The sequence below is a fragment of the Oncorhynchus mykiss genome, chromosome 21 (assembly GCF_013265735.2).
Source record: "Oncorhynchus mykiss isolate Arlee chromosome 21, USDA_OmykA_1.1, whole genome shotgun sequence".
In the NCBI taxonomy this organism is placed as follows: domain Eukaryota; kingdom Metazoa; phylum Chordata; class Actinopteri; order Salmoniformes; family Salmonidae; genus Oncorhynchus; species Oncorhynchus mykiss.
In genome coordinates this window covers 9,774,002-9,795,316 of record NC_048585.1, presented here as the reverse complement: position 1 = coordinate 9,795,316, position 21,315 = coordinate 9,774,002, and the positions used below count along the sequence as shown (strand labels likewise).

Sequence of the window (21,315 nt, the reverse complement as noted above, 5' to 3'; positions counted from 1 at the left end):
AGTTGTGGAACAGGGAGAAACCAATGGAAAGAGTTGTAGAACAGGGAGAAACCAATGGAAATAGTTGTGGAACAGGGAGAAACCAATGGAAAGTGTTGTGGAACAGGGAGAAACCAATGGAAAGAATTGTGGAACAGGGAGAAACCAATGGAAAGAGTTGTGGAACAGGGAGAAACCAATGAAAAGAGTTGTGGAACAGGGAGAAACCAATGGAAAGAGTTGTGGAACAGGGAGAAACCATTGGAAAGAGTTGTGGAACAGGGAGAAACCAATGGAATGTGTTGTGGAACAGGGAGAAACCAATGGAAAGAGTTGTGGAACAGGGAGAAACCAATGGAAAGACACCTGTATAAGATCCAGGAAAAGGTGACGACAGGAACATTCTCAGGTGGAGAGGAAACGGAGGAAACAAAGGTTTGGACACACCAGGCTTAACAGTTGATTGGTGGGAAAGCATCCGACTGGGAGGTGTCATCGCTAACCAGAGGAGATGGAGACAAAGGAACACATTCTATTTTAGTGCCAGCAATATGGGAGGGGGGAAAAGGGGAGAGATAGTTATTATATTTTAAGGAGTATTGGTGTTGAAGAGCTTTAAGTGAACTGCTGGGGAAATCTTCAGGAGATAGTCGTATTTAATGATTTATATCGTTGCCTTAAGGAGATGAGAATAATGGGTAGGATTCCGACCTTCTCTGTCTCTGGTCTGCACTCCACTCCAGTTGGTGGTAGTAATGCACCTTAAAGTTGGTTGCCAACCGCCATATAAAAACCACAGAAGAAGCAGCAGATGCAGCAGGAGCAGCAGGAGAGGGGAGCAGCAGGAGAGGGGAGCAGCAGGAGAGGGGAGCAGCAGCAGCAGGAGCAGCAGGAGAGGGGAGCAGCAGCAGGGGGAGGAGCAGCAGGAGAGGGGAGCAGCAGCAGGAGGAGCAGCGAGTTGTTAATGGTCTCCCATTTTCCCTCCTCTCTATTCCAATTTAAGATGGTGGTGAGAAGGTAATGCAGAAGAGAGAAGTCGGTAGAGAAAGTGAGACGACGCGACAAAGGCGAAACAATGGCGCCTACTACAAACCTTTGTCTCCTGAGTACAAAGAAACATCTCCTGAGTACAATCCAAGTAAACATCCTTTTAGATGTATTTGAGAATCTTGAGAATGTCTAAATGGCACTAGTGGTTTGCTCTGAAGTTAAGCCTGCCCTATTTCAGCCACACCCATTGCTGACAGGTGTATAAAATCGAGCACACAGCCATGCAATCTCCATAGACAAGCATTGGCAGTAGAATGGCCTTACTGAAGAGTTCAATTACTTTCAACTTGGCACCATTTAAAGGATGCCATCTTTCCAACAAGTTAGTTTTTCAAAAATCTGCCCTGCTAGAGCTGGCCCGGTCAACTCTAAGTACTGTTATTGTGAAATGGAAATGTCTAGGAGCAACAACGGCTCAGCCACGAAGTGGTAGGCCACACAAACGCACAGAACGGGACCGCCGAGTGCTGAACCGCGTAGCACCTAAAAAATCATATGTCCTTGGTTGCAACACTCACTACTGAGTTCCAAACTGCCTCTGGAAGCAACGCCAGTCCAATAACTATTCGTTGGGAGCTTTATGTAGAGTGGTTTCCATGGCCGAGCAGCCGCACACAAGCCTAAGACCACCATGGGCAATGCCAAGCATTGACTGGAGTGTTGTAAAGATCATTGCCATTGGACTCTGGAGCAGTGGAAACGTGTTCTCTGGAGTGATGGATCACGTTTCACCATCTGGCAGTCTGACGGATGAATCTGGCTTTGGAACGCTACCTGCCCCAATGTCAACTGTAAAGTTTGGTGGATCAGGAAAAATGGTCTGGGGCTGTTTTTCATGGTTCGGCCTTCCCCCTTAGTTCCAGTGAAGAGAAATCTTAACGCTACAGCATACATTTTAATTCTAGACGATTCTGTGCTTCCAACTTTGTGGCAACAGTATGGGGAAAGCCCTTTCCTGTTTCACGATGACAAGGCCCCCCGTGTACAAAGCGAGATCCATACAGAAATGGTTTGTCAAGATCAGGGTGGAAGAACTTGACTGACCTGCACAGAGCCCTGACCTCAACCAAATCGAACACCTTCGTGATGAATTAGAACGCTGACTGCGAGCCAGGCCTAATCGCCCAACATCAGTGCCCGACCTCACTAATGCTCTTGTGGCTGAATGGAAGCAAGTGTAGTGGAAAGCCTTCCCAGAAAAGTGGAGGCTGTTATAGCAGCAATGTTCCAACATCTAGTGGAAAGCCTTCCCAGAAGAGTGGAGGCTGTTATAGCAGCAATGTTCCAACATCTAGTGGAAAGCCTTCCCAGAAGAGTGGAGGCTGTTATAACAGCAATGTTCCAACATCTAGTGGAAAGCCTTCCCAGAAGAGTGGAGGCTGTTATAACAGCAATGTTCCAACATCTAGTGGAAAGCCTTCCCAGAAGAGTGGAGGCTGTTATAGCAGCAATGTTCCAACATCTAGTGGAAAGCCTTCCCAGAAGAGTGGAGGCTGTTATAACAGCAATGTTCCAACATCTAGTGGAAAGCCTTCCCAGAAGAGTGGAGGCTGTTATAGCAGCAATGTTCCAACATCTAGTGGAAAGCCTTCCCAGAAGAGTGGAGGATGTTACAGCAGCAAAGGGGCGGAGCCAATCCCATATTAATGCCCATGATTTTGAATGAGATGTTGTACGAGCAGGTGTCCACATACTTTTGGCCATGTGGTGTATGTCGTGTCAAGCTGGTTGAAAAACAAACTGGCAGCGGTTAAATCTGTCAAAGTTTTGAAAAGTGTAATTGTTTTTATTGTTTTTCTGCATCCTTTGCCCAGAGGCTGCAGGCGCTCTCTGTCACGCGTCTCAGGGCTCAACCTGTGTCGTGCTTTGCAATCCGGAGCAGGGCGCGGCTCAAAGGAGTGATCAGTGGGGTGGATCAAATGGAAAAAAATAATATTGCTGGTATTTGTGACGCCCGCCGTTTGATGAGATGTAGCCCCGGTGGCAATTCCCTGTCTGTTTGGTTAGCTTTGACACAGAGTTTCCACCTGATAAGGTCAGGTTAGGTTATATTTGATATTCTGTGAGGGCCCATGTTCCGAACCCGCTACGGTGCTTTAGGTGCCAAGGATTCAGACATGTTGCAGCATTGTGTAAAAGGTAGATGTGCAGGAGGGCATGGTCAGAGGGAGTGTAAAGTTGGGATAGAGTTGGTATAGAAAAAAGCACTGTGTGTTTTAACTGCAGCTGGGGATGCGAAGTGCCCTGTGAGATACAGACAGGTTGAGATTGCCAGTTTCGAGTGGGGAAGAAAGTTCCCTATGCTGAGGCAGTGAAGAGACTAGAAGATAGCCCAAGGGTGAGTGATTTCACTGGCAGCCCGTCAGTGAGTAGGCCTGAAGAGAGAGAGAGAGAGAGACAGAGAGAATGAGTTTTAGTAAGGTATGATTTCTTGAGTTTTTATTTCTATGCTCATTAATTGTACCACACAAATGGAATGGAAATCGCAGAAGGTTGATCTGGTATCAGCAGCAGATAAGTTATTGGGCGTCAGAGCTTTTAGTGCAGAAGAACTACATGGGGTTATGAGAGAAGGGGTTCCAGCCCCCCAGGCCGTAATCCTTTTGTAGGATCTAGTAGTAGCCGAAGTAGCCATCCTCCCCTCATCAGCCTCATGTGGTAGGGTTAGATTGTGGTGCAATAAAAAAAGAAAATCCCATTCCCCTTTATCGTTTTTTGTGAAGGGGATACTACTGCCCTGCTGGAGCTAGGAACACAATCATTTCGCCACACCTGCAATAACATCAGCTAAATATGTGTATGTGACCGATACAATTTGATTTGATTTGAACAAAACGTGCAATTCACACTCCGACCTGTGAAAGGCAGTAATACGCAACAAAGCCTCTAGTCTGTCAGACCAACACGAAGAGAAGAAGAGAAGGTACCGCTATCATTACACAGAGGCTGAAAGAGAAAAAGCAAGGCGTTTTCTCAAGAGGGACAACTAGAATTGAATATAAACGCTGACTGAAATACAGTTGCAAGCTCAGAAATATTATCAATCCCTGCCCCAGTTTGGTCTGGATATCCCCTGGAGAGAAATCCCAGCAAAAATAGACAGGGTGAGTAACTCAAACTCTCGCCTGAAAACTAGCGCCAGATAGCTTGCAATGATTACAAAAGTAAATCGGGATGGAGTACAAACCCATCATTCACAAATATCCCACCCCTGTCTTCGAAGTTAATGTTATAAGAGCAGTGGGAAAAGTCAAAAGGTTCGCCCAAAATGCTTGCAGCTCTTGGGGGGCAATCTGAGTAGGAAAGTCCCAGGCTTTGCCGGGAAGAGTTAGGCCGCACTGTCAGTGTTGAACGGTTTTTGCTAATGCTAAACATAGCTAGCTAACAGATAGCAAACCTGACACTTCTTTCTCGTTTGAAAACCTGTTTTATACGTCTAAAAGTAGTGTAGTGTTTTTGTTTATAATATGAAAATAGTATTTTAGAATGTCATTAGTATTCAGTTTTGTTTATTATTGTTGGGTTGTCTGGTTAGCTAGCTAGCCTACAGAGAGTTCCTAGCTTCATCCGCTAGCGCTAGCTAGCTACATTCACGTCACTTGACCGGCTTATTTAAAAGTGTAAAGCATCTGTCAAATACAGTCAGTCCCCTTAAAGTTTTCACACCACTTCAGTTTTATCACATTTTGTTGTTACACCCAGAATTTAAAATTCATAACATTTAGATTAGTTTGTCACTGGCCTACACACAATACCCCGTAAAGTAATGTCAAAGTGGAATTATGTTTTTAAGTCTTTACATATGTATTAGAATGGTATTGAGTTGAGTCACAAGTTGCATGGACTCACTGTGTACAATAGTGTTTAACATGATTTCTGAATGACTACCTCATCTCTTTACCCCACACATACAATTATCTTTAAGGTTCCGCAGTGTTTTTCAAACACAGAATTAACCACAAAGACCAGGGAGCTTGTTAGATGGGGAAGAAAAAAAGACATTGAATATCCCTTTGAGCATAGTGAATTTATTAATTACACGCAGGATGGTGTATCAATACACCCAGTCACTACAAAGATACAGATGTCCTTTCTAACTAAGTTGCCGGAGAGGAAGGAAACCGCTCAGAGATTCACCATGAGGCCAATGGTGACTTTAAAACAGTTACAGAGGCTGTTGTTTAGCAGTGTTTTTGTTGCGCACATGATGGTAGAGTTTGTAAATAATCAAGATATCATTCTGCCATGTAGGCAAATGGCAACTTTGTAGTTAACATTTAATTGTGAAAGTTTTTGTGTAAGCCTTGCCATCTACCAGAAGACTGTTTATATTAGCATTTTTGCTAACGTCTACACAAAGTGGTAGACCGGCACATACACACAGGGGATCTCGTTGCCTGTTCAGAAAGTTGCAGGAAATACGAATCACTGAAACATTCTGTTCATGTCTTATGATGAACTTTACTGAATATTGTTCAATTCTGTTTTAATGTTTGGATTCCGTCCATCTTCTCTGCATGGCGGTTTTTCCAAGGCCCTAATCCTCCAGGGCCTTGGAAAATTGCAATTAGCTCAGAACAGGGCAGCACGGCTGGCCCTCGGATGTAGACAGAGAGCAAACATTAATAATATGCATGTCAATCTCTCCTGGTTCAAAGTAGAGGAGAGATCTGACTTCATCACTACTTGTATTAGTGAGAGGTTGAAAGCACCGAGCTGTCTGTTTTTAAACAAAGAGCACGCACCTCGGACATGCATACCCCCACAAGACATGCCACCAGTGGTCTCTTCGCAGTCTTGAGTCCAGAACAGACCATGGGAGGCAAACGGTACTACAGGAAATATAATGATTATGATCATACTTCCTCAATGTAAATATTATGGTGAAACTATACCAAAGATGGTTTAGAAACTTGTGAACCAAGCTGGTGCGTGTATGTATGTGTGTGTGTGTGTATATATATATATTTGTGAATCACCCTTACATTTGAAAAAAGCAAGATATGATTTTTAGGCCATATTTCCCAGCCCTAGTTGGGAGGCCCAAGAGACCAGGCGTGGCAGGACGGAGTGCTGTGGCAGGAACGGAGAGCTCGGGTTGGGGTGTAGGGTTTGATCATAGCCTGAAGGTAGTTAGGGCCAAGAGACCAGGGTGTGGCAGGACGGAGTGCTCAGGTTGGGGTGTAGGGTTTGATCATAGCCTGAAGGTAGTTAGGGCCAAGAGACCAGGGTGTGGCAGGACGGAGTGCTCAGGTTGAGGTGTAGGGTTTGATCATAGCCTGAAGGTAGTTAGGGCCAAGAGACCAGGGTGTGGCAGGACGGAGTGCTCAGGTTGGGGTGTAGGGTTAGATCATAGCCTGAAGGTAGTTAGGGCCAAGAGACCAGGGTTTGGCAGGACGGAGTGCTCAGGTTGGGGTGTAGGGTTTGATCATAGCCTGAAGGTAGTTAGGGCCAAGAGCCCAGAGGTGGCAGGACGGAGTAACTCAGGTTGGCGTGTAGGGTTTGATTATAGCCTGAAGGTAGTTAGGGCCAAGAGCCCAGAGGTGGCAGGACGGAGTGCTCAGGTTGAAGTGTAGGGTTTGATCATAGCCTGAAGGTAGTTAGGGCCAAGAGCCCAGAGGTGGCAGGACGGAGTAACTCAGGTTGGCGTGTAGGGTTTGATTATAGCCTGAAGGTAGTTGGGGCCAAGAGCCCAGAGGTGGCAGGACGGAGTGCTCAGGTTCCTCTTGCTCCTCCGTAGGTAAACACCATGGTGTTGAAGATGATGCGAGCTTCGACTGGAAGCCAGTGGAGTGTCACTCTACTCTACTGACTCTACTGATGTTATAGAGAAGTGGTATGTCACTCTACTGATGTTATAGAGCAGTGGTATGTCACTCTGCTGATGTTATAGAGCAGTGGTATGTCACTCTGCTGATGTTATAGAGCAGTGGTATGTCACTCTGCTGATGTTATAGAGCAGTGGTATGTCACGCTGCTGATGTTATAGAGCAGTGGTATGTCACTCTACTGATGTTATAGAGAAGTGGTATGTCACTCTGCTGATGTTATAGAGCAGTGGTATGTCACACTGCTAATGTTATAGAGCAGTGGTATGTCACTCTACTGATGTTATAGAGCAGTGGTATGTCACTCTGCTGATGTTATAGAGCAGTGGTATGTCACTCTGCTGATGTTATAGAGCAGTGGTATGTCACTCTGCTGATGTTATAGAGCAGTGGTATGTCACTCTGCTGATGTTATAGAGCAGTGGTATTCAAAGGTGGGGTGGCGACCCCTAGTGTTGTCACAGGGAAACTGCAGTGGGGTCCCTAAAATATTTTTCATTTTTTTTTGGCACAAAAGTAAAGAGTACAGATTATTCTATGGGACAACATACAAAAGGTTTTGAGAGAAATAATAAAAAATAATAAATAATATTGAGTAAATGTGGAAGAGTAGTGGATTGTCAATGCATAGCAATGATCGTAGAGACCATGAGAGGAGCAGTGACTTGGTCTATAGAGAGGAGGAGAGGGCCTAGAACCGAGCCCTGGGGGACCCCACTAGTGAGAGTATTATGGTGCAGATACAGCTACAGGGAATAGGGCTCTGGTCTAAAGTAGTGCACTATATAGGGAATAGGGCTCTGGTCTAAAGTAGTGCACTATATAGGGAATAGGGCTCTGGTCTAAAGTAGTGTACTATATAGGGAATAGGGCTCTGGTCTAAAGTAGTGCACTATATAGGGAATAGGGCTCTGGTCTAAAGTAGTGCACTATATAGGGAATAGGGCTCTGGTCTAAAGTAGTGTACTATATAGGGAATAGGGTTCTAGTCTAAAGTAGTGTACTATATAGGGAATAGGGCTCTGGTCTAAAGTAGTGTACTATATAGGGAATAGGGTTCTAGTCTAAAGTAGTGTACTATATAGGGAATAGGGATCTATTTGGGCTGCATGACGGGGTCGACCCCAGGAAAGGCTGGTGGCCTTACATGTAGAGCAGGCAGGAGAAGAAGGGCAGGGGTATAAGAAGGGCTATATAAATACATTTGATTTGATTTGAAAGAGCACCATGTTTCCCTTCACCACTTCCCTTTAAAGAGAGGACTGGGGAGCTGGCTCCTCCTCCTCCTCCTCTCTCCGTGCTGGGGATGGGAGCTGGCTCCTCCTCCTCCTCCTCTCTCCGTGCTGGGGATGGGAGCTGGCTCCTCCTCCTCCTCTCTCCGTGCTGGGGATGGGACAGTGTATTTTTAGACTCCCCCTTCCTCTACCCCGTGTGTGTGTGTGTGTGTGTGTCAGCCTGAAGAGACATTCTCTCTCTGTGAGAACCAGAACAGAATGCAGCCTGAGTTGAACTTTGGTATTTGCACCAGGACTTGTTGATAGTCATGCAGGCCCAGGTGTCAGCCTAAAGCATCCTCAAGAGACCATTGTTTTGTAAAACAAAAAGGATATTTTAAAGTTTGAGGAGAAAACGGCGAAGGCTTTGCTAACCAATATGTTGCCCTGGAAATAACAAAATAAAATGCATCTCTAAGCATGAAACATGGAGTGAAATTGGTTATTTGCCCTTTAGGCCTACAATTTATATAGAAAAGTATGTGGACACCCCTTCAAATGAGTGGATTCAGCTAATTCAGCCACAGCCGTTGGTAACGGGTGTATAAAATCGAGCAGATAGTTCTATGGAGTGATGAATCACGCTTCACCTTCTGGCAGTCCTACAGACAAATCAAGGTTTAACGGATGCCAAGATAACGCTACCTGCTTAATGCATAGTGCCAACTGTAAAGTTTGGTGGAGGAGGAATAATGGTCTGGGGCTGTTTTTCATGGTTCGGGCCCCTTAGTTCCAGTGAAGGAAAATCTTAACGCTACAGCGTACAATGACATTCTAGACAATTCTGTTCTTCCAACTTTGTGGCGACAGTTTGGGGAAGGCCCTTTCCTGTTTCAGCATGACAATGCCCCCCGTGCACAAAGTGAGGTCAATACAGAAATGGTTTGTCAAGATCAGTGTGGAAGAACTTGACTGACCTGCATAGAGCCCTGACCTCAACCAAATCGAACACCTTCGTGATGAATTAGAACGCTGACTGCGAGCCAAGCCTAATCGCCCAACATCAGTGCCCGACCTCACTAATGCTCTTGTGGCTGAATGGAAGCAAGTCCCCCTGCAGAAATGTTCCAACATCTAGTGGAAAGCCTTCCCAGAAGAGTGGAGGCTGTTACAGCAGCAAAGGGGCGGGGCCAACTCCGTATTAATGGCCATCATTTTGGAATGAGTTGATGGACGAGCAGGTGTCCTCATACCGTTCGTCATGTAGTGTATGTGTTGTATTGCTTACTGTTAGAGTAAATCACTTTAGAAGTAGGGGATCCTTTCCCAATTAAAAAGACAGATGTCTGGGGATGTTGTTATTTACCCATGATCCTCTCTGGGGGAGTCTTCCGGTGTGATGGGATGGATTGTAAAAGGCCCTTGTTATTGTCCAGCACATCCATTCAGAGCTTTTTTTTACAGACAGGCATGCTGTGTCTCTCTCTCTCTCTCTCTGATGAGACATCCTGATGAGAGCTTGATGAGTTGTTATTTACCCACGATCCTCTCTGGGGGAGTCTTCCAGTGTGTCTCTGACTCAGCCGGTCTGATTTTATCCTTCCGTATGGGGGGGGGGGGGGGGGGGTGTGAGTGTGAGTGTGAGAGAGAGATTCTTTCTTCCTATCCCCATTTCTGTGTGTGTGTGTGAGGGAGAGATTCTTTCTTCCTTTGTGTGTGTCCCTGTGTGTTAGTGACTTGGCATTCGGAAAGTATTCAGACCCCTTGACTTTTTTTCCCCCATTTTGTTACGTTACAGACGTTTTCTAAAAATGGATGAACGTGTCTTTTCCCCTCGTCGATCTACACACAATACCCCATAATGACATCACAATACCCCATAATGACATCACAATACCCCATAATGACATCACAATACCCCGTAATGACAAAGCAAAAACTGTTATTTAGCAAATGTATATATCTATTTAAAAAAAAAACAGATCACATTTACACAAGTATTCAGACCCTTTACTCAGTACTTTGTTGAAGCACCGTTGGCAGCAATTACATCCTCGAGTCTTCTTGGGTATGACGCTACTTCTATTCTGGAAGTTTCTCCCATTGTTCTGTGCAGATCCTCTCAAGCTCTGACAGCTATTTTCAGGTTTCTCCAGAGATGTTCAATCAGGTTCAAGTCCGGGCTCTGGCCACTCGAGGACATTGAGACTTGTCCTGAAGCCACTCATGTGCTGTCTTTGCTATGTGCTTCGGGTCGTTGTCCTGTTGGAAGGTGAACCTCCGCCCCAGTTTGAGGTCCTGAGCGCTCTGGAGCAGGTTTTCATCAAGGATCTCTCTGAACTTTGCTCCGTTCATCTTTCCCTCGATCCTGACTTGTCTCCCAGTCCCTGCAGCTGAAAAATATCCCTGATGCTGCCATGCTTCACCGTAGGGATGGTGCCAGGTTTCATCCAGACGTGACACTTGACATTCAGGCCAAAGAGTTCAATCTTGGTTTCATCAGACCAGAGAATCTTGTTTCTCATGATCTGAGTTCTTTAGGTGCCGTTTGGCAAACTCCAAGCCGTCTGTCATGTGCCTTTTTACTGAGGAGTGGCTTTCGTCTGGCCACTCTCCCATAAATGCCTGATTGGTGGAGTGCTACAGAGGTGGTTGTCCTTCTGGAAGGTTCTCCCATCGCCACAGAGGAACGCTGGAGCTCTGTCAGGGTGCCCATTGGGTTCATTGTTACCTCCCTGACCATAGCCCTTCTCCCGTGATTGCTCAGTTTGGCCGGGCGGCCAGCTATAGGAAGAGTCTAGTTGAATCCAAACTTCTTCCATTTTAGAATGATGGAGGCCACTGTGTTCTTGGAGACCTTCAATGATGCAGACATTTTTTTGGTATCCTTCCCCAGATCTGTGCCTCAACATAATCCTGTCTCGGAGCTCTCCAGGCAAATCTTTCGACCCCATGGCTTGGTTTTGCTCTGACATGCACGGTCAACTGTGGGACCTTATATCGACAGGTGTGTGCCTTTCCAAATCATGTCCAATCAATTGAATTTACCACAGGTGGACTCCAATCAAGTTGCAGAATATATCTCAAGGATGATCAATGGAAACAGGATGCATACGAGCTCATTTTCAAGTCTCATAGCAAAGGGTCTGAATACTTATGCTAACATTTCTAAAAACCTGTTTTGGCTTTGTCATTATGGGGTATTGTGATGTCATTATGGGGTATTGTGATGTCATTATGGGGTGTGGTGATGTCATTACGGGGTGTTGTGACGTCATTATGGGGTATTGTGACGTCATTATGGGGTGTTGTGATGTCATTACGGGGTGTTGTGACGTCATTACGGGGTGTTGTGACGTCATTACGGGGTGTTGTGATGTCATTACGGGGTGTTGTGATGTCATTATTGAGGTATTGTGTTTAGACTGAGGGACAAATGACTCAATCCATTTTAGAACAAGGCTGTAACGTAACCAAAGGTGGAAACAGGGGAAGGGGTCTGACTACTTTCCCAAGGCACTGTGTACCTGTAGTCTGTATGCTCATAGTTCTTATGATTCACACCTTCCCTGACACATACAACACTCCTCACGTCACACCAGACGTCTGCTCTATCAGTTTATAAATATCTCCACTCTTCAGACGTCAGTCGTCACATGACGAGGATGTCATCTGTTGGCTTTGCAGAGAATGTTGGCGAGTACGGGTGTAGCGTTTTGGGTATGTTGTTGACGGCAGTTTTTAATTAGGCTGCCGTTATTACCCTCACGAGACTCTGGTTAGTTTATATCTTCTTGTCTTCCCATCTGAAACAGTTCAGGACCGTTCCTTCGTGTATCAGGACATTTTATGGTGTTTTTGGTCTTTGACAAGGGTTCTTTCGGGCTGTTTGTGCACAATACATTTTTTTCTCTCTCTCTGCTAGACGTCGGAAGTCAAAGAGAAGTTTGTTTCAACGAGGAATCGCCGCCGCCTTGCAATTTTTTTTGGGACTTGAGATATAATGCACAACTTCGAGTTGGATGTAAAATTGGACGACCAAGATCTCCACGTCAAAATTACTGACCGATTTTTTTTCTTGAGTTCGATTCTTAGATTTTAATTCTGACTATTTTGAGGAATAGTCAGAATATACTGGCTACGGCGTCTCTAGATGGACAAACAGTACTAGTGCCGTTTTGTTCCCCCTCATTTTTCAAGTGAAGGTCTTTTTAAGGGAGTATGGAGCTCGTTCGGTTGGCGTAGATGAGGTCCTCGGCGCCAACCGAACCAAATCACGCCGGAAGACTTTAGCCGGTTAACACCGGAAACAGCAACTCATTATGTGTAGTGTTCAACTTAAGACTTAAAGCATAGGCCTGTGTTTCAACCTCTCCAATGGCTCTTCTCATCTCTCTCTCTGGGTAGAGGAACATGAGAATTTTAACGAGGTCTAGACCACTAAATCAATTTAATTCCTCAAATGGCTGAGCGGAAAACAGGCCACACGGCTGGGACATAAAAGCCTTTCTTTCTCTCAGTGGTTGGTTGAGACTCACTCAGACACATGGTCAACCAGAGACCTTTTAAGCCAATGATTGTTTCTCTGTACGGTACCGTGTAGTCAGTATGCTTTGTTGGTCATTGGTTCTCTATACAGCACTATTAACACTCACACCAGGGGTACTCAACCAGATACTGTTAACACTCACACCAGGGGTACTCAACCAGCACACCAGGGGTACTCAACCAGATACTGTTAACACTCACACCAGGGGTACTCAACCAGACACTATTAACACTCACACTAGGGGTACTCAACCAGATACTGTTAACACTCACACCAGGGGTACTCAACCAGATACTGTTAACACTCACACCAGGGGTACTCAACCAGCACACCAGGGGTACTCAACCAGACACTATTAACACTGACACCAGGGGTACTCAACCAGACAATATTAACACTCACACCAGGGGTACTCAACCAGCACACCAGGGGTACTCAACCAGACACTACTAACACTCGCACCAGGGGTACTCAACCAGACACTACTAACACTCACACCAGGGGTACTCAACCAGCACACCAGGGGTACTCAACCAGACACTACTAACACTCGCACCAGGGGTACTCAACCAGACACTACTAACACTCACACCAGGGGTTCTCAACCAGACACTACTAACACTCACACCAGGGGTACTCAACCAGACACTACTAACACTCACACCAGGGGTACTCAACCAGATACTATTAACACTCACACCAGGGGTACTCAACCAGCACACCAGGGGTACTCAACCAGACACTACTAACACTCACACCAGGGGTTCTCAACCAGACACTACTAACACTCACACCAGGGGTTCTCAACCAGACACTACTAACACTCACACCAGGGGTACTCAACCAGATACTGTTAACAATCACACCAGGGGTACTCAACCAGATACTGTTAACACTCACACCAGGGGTACTCAACCAGACCCTACTAACACTCACACCAGGGGTACTCAACCAGACACTACTAACACTCACACCAGGGGTACTCAACCAGATACTGTTAACACTCACACCAGGGGTACTCAACCAGATACTGTTAACACTCACACCAGGGGTACTCAACCAGACCCTACTAACACTCACACCAGGGGTTCTCAACCAGACACTACTAACACTCACACCAGGGGTTCTCAACCAGACACTACTAACACTCACACCAGGGGTACTCAACCAGATACTATTAACACTCACACCAGGGGTACTCAACCAGCACACCAGGGGTACTCAACCAGACACTGTTAACACTCACACCAGGGGTACTCAACCAGCCACTATTAACACTCACACCAGGGGTACTCAACCAGATACTGTTAACACTCACACCAGGGGTACTCAACCAGATACTGTTAACACTCACACCAGGGGTACTCAACCAGATACTATTAACACTCACACCAGGGGTACTCAACCAGACACTACTAACACTCACACCAGGGGTACTCAACCAGCACACCAGGGGTACTCAACCAGACACTACTAACACTCGCACCAGGGGTACTCAACCAGACACTACTAACACTCACACCAGGGGTTCTCAACCAGACACTACTAACACTCACACCAGGGGTACTCAACCAGACACTACTAACACTCACACCAGGGGTACTCAACCAGATACTATTAACACTCACACCAGGGGTACTCAACCAGCACACCAGGGGTACTCAACCAGACACTACTAACACTCACACCAGGGGTTCTCAACCAGACACTACTAACACTCACACCAGGGGTTCTCAACCAGACACTACTAACACTCACACCAGGGGTACTCAACCAGATACTGTTAACACTCACACCAGGGGTACTCAACCAGATACTGTTAACACTCACACCAGGGGTACTCAACCAGACCCTACTAACACTCACACCAGGGGTTCTCAACCAGACACTACTAACACTCACACCAGGGGTTCTCAACCAGACACTACTAACACTCACACCAGGGGTACTCAACCAGATACTATTAACACTCACACCAGGGGTACTCAACCAGCACACCAGGGGTACTCAACCAGACACTGTTAACACTCACACCAGGGGTACTCAACCAGATACTATTAACACTCACACCAGGGGTACTCAACCAGACACTATTAACACTCACACCAGGGGTACTCAACCAGATACTATTAACACTCACACCAGGGGTACTCAACCAGACACTATTAACACTCACACCAGGGGTACTCAACCAGACACTATTAACACTCACACCAGGGGTACTCAACCAGACACTATTAACACTCACACCAGGGGTACTCAACCAGACACTATTAACACTCACACCAGGGGTACTCAACCAGATACTATTAACACTCACACCAGGGGTACTCAACCAGACACTATTAACACTCACACCAGGGGTACTCAACCAGATACTATTAACACTCACACCAGGGGTACTCAACCAGACACTATTAACACTCACACCAGGGGTACTCAACCAGACACTATTAACACTCACACCAGGGGTACTCAACCAGACACTATTAACACTCACACCAGGGGTACTCAACCAGACACTATTAACACTCACACCAGGGGTACTCAACCAGACACTATTAACACTCACACCAGGGGTACTCAACCAGACACTGTTAACACTCACACCAGGGGTACTCAACCAGACACTATTAACACTCACATCAGGGGTACTCAACCAGACACTATTAACACTCACACCAGGGGTACTCAACCAGATACTATTAACACTCACACCAGGGGTACTCAACCAGATACTATTAACACTCACACCAGGGGTACTCAACCAGACACTATTAACACTGACACCAGGGGTACTCAACCAGATACTATTAACAGTCACATCAGGGGTACTCAACCAGACACTATTAACACTCACACCAGGGGTACTCAACCAGATACTATTAACACTCACACCAGGGGTACTCAACCAGACACTACTAACACTCACACCAGGGGTACTCAACCAGATACTATCTGAGAAGGTCTGGTCACTAATTTCCTAGGTGGCAACGGTTCGGATAGATGTAATCGTTTATCGACATCGTAACGAACGTCCACCTCGAGACAAAATGCTTCCCCCAAAACTGTTCCCTTCCCTCTTGTTTGGCGGAAAGGAAATGTGACACTTTCAAAGCTAATTTCCTGCAATTCAACACACTTTCAAAGCTCATTTCCTGCAATTCAACACACTTTCAAAGCTCATTTCCTGCAATTCAACACACTTTCAAAGCTCATTTCCTGTTTCCAATTCAACACACTTTGTCCACTGGTGGGACTATCTGTTCAGTGTTGTAATATCCCCCCCCGCCGTCTCTTTCCAGCCTGCGCTGCCCTCTGCCACGTGTGTCTCTCTCTGCTCGTTGTCTTGGATATCCTGCAGTCCAGAGGTGAAGGAAATGGATCCTATGGAGTGTCCGCTGTGTTTGGAGCCGCTGGAGACGGACGATGCCAACTTCTTCCCCTGCACCTGCGGCTACCAGATCTGTCGCTTCTGTTGGCACCGGATCCGCACAGACGAGAACGGCCTCTGCCCTGCCTGCAGAAAGGTAGGCTACCCTAGTCTACCCCATATCCTACCCTAAACCCTGCCCTAGTGTACCCCTACCCCATATCCTACCCTAAACCCTACCCTAGTCTACCCCCTACCCCATATCCTACTCTAAACCCTGCCCTAGTCTAACCCCTACCCCATATCCTACCCTAAACACTACCCTAGTCTAACCCCTACCCCATATCCTACCCTAAACCCTGCCCTAGTCTACCCTCTGCCCTGCCTGCAGAAAGGTAGGCTACCCTGGTCTACCCTTTACCCCATATCCTACCCTAAACCCTGCCCTAGTCTACTCCCTACCCCATATCCTACCCTAAACCCTGCCCTAGTCTACCCCCTACCCCGTATCCTACCCTAAACCCTACCCTTGTCTACCCCATATCCTACCCTAAACCCTGCCCTAGTGTACCCCTACCCCATATCCTACCCTAAACCCTACCCTAGTCTAACCCTTAACCCATATCCTACCCTAAACCCTGCCCTAGTCTACCTTCTGCCCTGCTTGCAGAAAGGTACGTAATCTATCCTAACCCCTACCCCATATCCTAACCTAAACCCTGCCCTAGTCTAACCCCTACCCCATATCATACCCTAAACCCTGCCCTAGTCTAACCCCTACCCCATATCCTACCCTAAACCCTACCCTAGTCTAACCCCTACCCTAAACCCTACCCTAGTCTAACCCCTACTCCATATCCTACCCTAAACCCTACCCTAGTCTAACCCCTACCTCATATCCTACCCTAAACCCTGCCCTAGTCTAACCCCTACCCTAAGCCCTACCCTAGTCTAACCCCTACCCTAAATCCTACCCTAGTCTAACCCCTACCCTAAACCCTACCCTAAACCCTACCCTAGTCTAACCCCTACCCTAAACCCTACCCTAAACCCTACCCTAGTCTAATCCCTACCCCATATCCTACCCTAACCCCTACCTCATATCCTACCCTAAACCCTACCCTAGTCTAACCCCTACCTCATATCCTACCCTAAACCCTACCCTAGTCTAACCCCTACCCCATATCCTACCCTAAACCCTACCCTAGTCTAACCCCTACCCCATATCCTACCCTAAACCCTACCCTAGTCTAACCCCTTACCCCATAACCTTTCTTACCCTAAACCCTACCCTAGTCTAACCCTTACCCTAAACCCTACCTTAGTCTAACCCTTACCCTAAACCCTACCCTACCCTAACCCCTACCCTAAACCTTAGTCTAACCTCTACTCCATATCCTACCCTAAACCTTAGTCTAACCCCTACTCCATATCCTACCCTAAACCCTAGTCTAACCCCCTACCCTAGGGTTCCCCAACTGGCGGTCCGCGGGCCAAGTCTGACCTGCAGGTAATATTATTTGGTCCCCCGAAGCCCCCAAATGATTTAATATTTGTTTCATTTAAACAATCTCATACCCGAGATTCAAAAAGTGCCAAATGTAATTTTCTAAGAAGGAAGTTACCTAAAATAATGCAGAAGTTGCGTTTTAACTTCCTTCGTGAGGAGAGAGACTACAGGAGGCGGCCAGCTCATAAAACAGGCCAGCGGCCCGTTTCAGTGGTGCTGAAACGTGAACTCTGCAACCGCAGCGCAATCAATAGGTGGACAGCGCCTGGTGCTGAAAATTATAGCTACCTTGTTATATTAGGTCTTTTTCAAAGAACTTAACTGGATATGAGGCTTCACAGCATCTTTCACAATTTAAAAATATATGGTTAAGTCAAAGTAAAAATGTTTTTTTTTAAATTAAGACTACTTACAATTGCAATAGCCTGCTCTGGTAACAACAGGAAACTGGGGAATATCCTGCTCTGGTAACAACAGGAAACTGGGGAATAGCCTGCTCTGGTAACAACAGGAAACTGGGGAATAGCCTGCTCTGGGAACAACGGGAAACTGGGGAATAGCCTGCTCTGGGAACAACAGGAAACTGGGGAATAGCCTGCTCTGGGAACAACAGGAAACTGGGGAATAGCCTGCTCTGGGAACAACAGGAAACTGGGGAATAGCCTGCTCTGGGAACAACAGGAAACTGGGGAATAGCCTGCTCTGGGAACAACAGGAAACTGGGGAATAGCCTGCTCTGGGAACAACAGGAAACTGGGGAATAGCCTGCTCTGGGAACAACAGGAAACTGGGGAATAGCCTGGTCTGGTAACAACAGGAAACTGGGGAATAGCCTGCTCTGGTAACAACAGGAAACTGGGGAATAGCCTGCTCTGGTAACAACAGGAAACTGGGGAATAGCCTGCTCTGGGAACAACAGGAAACTAGGGAATAGCCTGCTCTGGGAACAACAGGAAACTGGGGAATAGCCTGCTCTGGGAACAACAGGAAACTGGGGAATAGCCTGCTCTGGTAACAACAGGAAACTGGGGAATAGCCTGCTCTGGGAACAACAGGAAACTGGGGAATAGCCTGCTCTGGGAACAACAGGAAACTGGGGAATAGCCTGCTCTGGGAACAACAGGAAACTAGGGAATAGCCTGCTCTGGGAACAACAGATAACTGGGGAATAGCCTGCTCTGGTAACAACAGGAAACTGGGGAATAGCCTGCTCTGGGAACAACAGGAAACTGGGGAATAGCCTGCTCTGGTAACAACAGGAAACTGGGGAATAGCCTGCTCTGGTAACAACAGGAAACTGGGGGAATAGCCTGCTCTGGGAACAACAGGAAACTGGGGAATAGCCTGCTCTGGTAACAACAGGAAACTGGGGAATAGCCTGCTCTGGTAACAACAGGAAACCGGGGAATAGCCTGCTCTGGTAACAACAGGAAACTGGGGAATAGCCTGCTCTGGGAACAACAGGAAACTGGGGAATAGCCTGCTCTGGGAACAACAGGAAACTGGGGAATAGCCTGCTCTGGGAACAACAGGAAACTGGGGAATAGCCTGCTCTGGTAACAACAGGAAACTGGGGAATAGCCTGCTCTGGTAACAACAGGAAACTGGGGAATAGCCTGCTCTGGGAACAACAGGAAACTGGGGAATAGCCTGCTCTGGTAACAACAGGAAACTGGGGAATAGCCTGCTCTGGTAACAACAGGAAACTGGGGAATAGCCTGCTCTGGTAACAACAGGAAACTGGGGAATAGCCTGCTCTGGTAACAACAGGAAACTGGGGAATAGCCTGCTCTGGTAACAACAGGAAACTGGGGAATAGCCTGCTCTGGGAACAACAGGAAACTGGGGAATAGCCTGCTCTGGGAACAACAGGAAACTGGGGAATAGCCTGCTCTGGTAACAACAGGAAACTGGGGAATAGCCTGCTCTGGGAACAACAGGAAACTGGGGAATAGCCTGCTCTGGGAACAACAGGAAACTGGGGAATAGCCTGCTCTGGGAACAACAGGAAACTGGGGAATAGCCTGCTCTGGGAACAACAGGAAACTGGGGAATAGCCTGCTCTGGGAACAACAAGAAACTGGGGAATAGCCTGCTCTGGGAACAACAGGAAACTGGGGAATAGCCTGCTCTGGGAACAACAGGAAACTGGGGAATAGCCTGCTCTGGGAACAACAGGAAACTGGGGAATAGCCTGCTCTGGGAACAACAGGAAACTGGGGAATAGCCTGCTCTGGGAACAACAGGAAACTGGGGAATAGCCTGCTCTGGGAACAACAGATAACTGGGGAATAGCCTGCTCTGGTAACAACAGGAAACTGGGGAATAGCCTGCTCTGGTAACAACAGGAAACTGGGGAATAGCCTGCTCTGGGAACAACAGGAAACTGGGGAATATCCTGCTCTGGTAACAACAGGAAACTGGGGAATAGCCTGCTCTGGTAACAACAGGAAACTGGGGAATAGCCTGCTCTGGGAACAACGGGAAACTGGGGAATAGCCTGCTCTGGGAACAACGGGAAACTGGGGAATAGCCTGCTCTGGGAACAACAGGAAACTGGGGAATAGCCTGCTCTGGGAACAACAGGAAACTGGGGAATAGCCTGCTCTGGGAACAACAGGAAACTGGGGAATAGCCTGCTCTGGGAACAACAGGAAACTGGGGAATAGCCTGCTCTGGGAACAACAGGAAACTGGGGAATAGCCTGCTCTGGGAACAACAGGAAACTGGGGAATAGCCTGCTCTGGTAACAACAGGAAACTGGGGAATAGCCTGCTCTGGGAACAACAGGACACTGGGGAATAGCCTGCTCTGGGAACAACGGGAAACTGGGGAATAGCCTGCTCTGGGTACAACGGGAAACTGGGGAATAGCCTGCTCTGGTAACAACAGGAAACTGGGGAATAGCCTGCTCTGGGAACAACAGGACACTGGGGAATAGCCTGCTCTGGGAACAACGGGAAACTGGGGAATAGCCTGCTCTGGGTACAACAGGAAACTGGGGAATAGCCTGCTCTGGGAACAACAGGAAACTGGGGAATAGCCTGCTCTGGGAACAACAGGAAACTGGGGAATAGCCTGCTCTGGTAACAACAGGAAACTGGGGAATAGCCTGCTCTGGTAACAACAGGAAACTGGGGAATAGCCTGCTCTGGTAACAACAGGAAACTGGGGAATAGCCTGCTCTGGTAACAACAGGAAACTGGGGAATAGCCTGCTCTGGTAACAACAGGAAACTGGGGAATAGCCTGCTCTGGTAACAACAGGAAACTGGGGAATAGCCTGCTCTGGTAACAACAGGAAACTGGGGAATAGCCTGCTCTGGTAACAACAGGAAACTGGGGAATAGCCTGCTCTGGTAACAACAGGAAACTGGGGAATAGCCTGCTCTGGGAACAACAGGAAACTGGGGAATAGCCTGCTCTGGTAACAACAGGAAACTGGGGAATAGCCTGCTCTGGGAACAACAGGAAACCGGGGAATCTTGGGAAAGTTCGGGGGCGGTGTAACGTGCTGCCTCTCTGCCTACAGCTTTACACAGAGGTGTACAAATCCCTGTCCTTTATCTAACACACCCCTCTCTCTCCTGTCTCTCTAACAGCCTTACCCAGAGGCCTCAGCGGTGTACAACCCCTCTCTCTCCTGTCTCTGTACCAGCCTTACCCAGAGACCTCAGCGGTGTACAGACCCCTCTCTCTCCTGTCTCTCTAACAGCCTTACCCAGAGAACTCAGCGGTGTACAAACCCCTCTCTCTCCTGTCTCTCTAACAGCCTTACCCAGAGGACTCAGCGGTGTACAAACCCCTCTCTCT

At 47.3% G+C, this 21,315-nt stretch overlaps 1 protein-coding gene across 1 annotated transcript in view; it reads left to right on the top strand.

Moving 5' to 3' along the window:
* Positions 1 to 3,920: 3,920 nt before the first annotated feature.
* Positions 3,921 to 21,315, top strand: part of LOC110510472 (CCR4-NOT transcription complex subunit 4) — a 48,559-nt gene continuing 31,164 nt past the window's right edge. The window contains exons 1-2 of the mRNA XM_036956807.1: positions 3,921 to 4,133; positions 15,926 to 16,150. Coding sequence (XP_036812702.1) covers positions 16,001 to 16,150 — 150 coding nt within the window. The 5' untranslated portion in view covers positions 3,921 to 4,133; positions 15,926 to 16,000. The remainder of the gene's footprint in view (positions 4,134 to 15,925; positions 16,151 to 21,315) is intronic.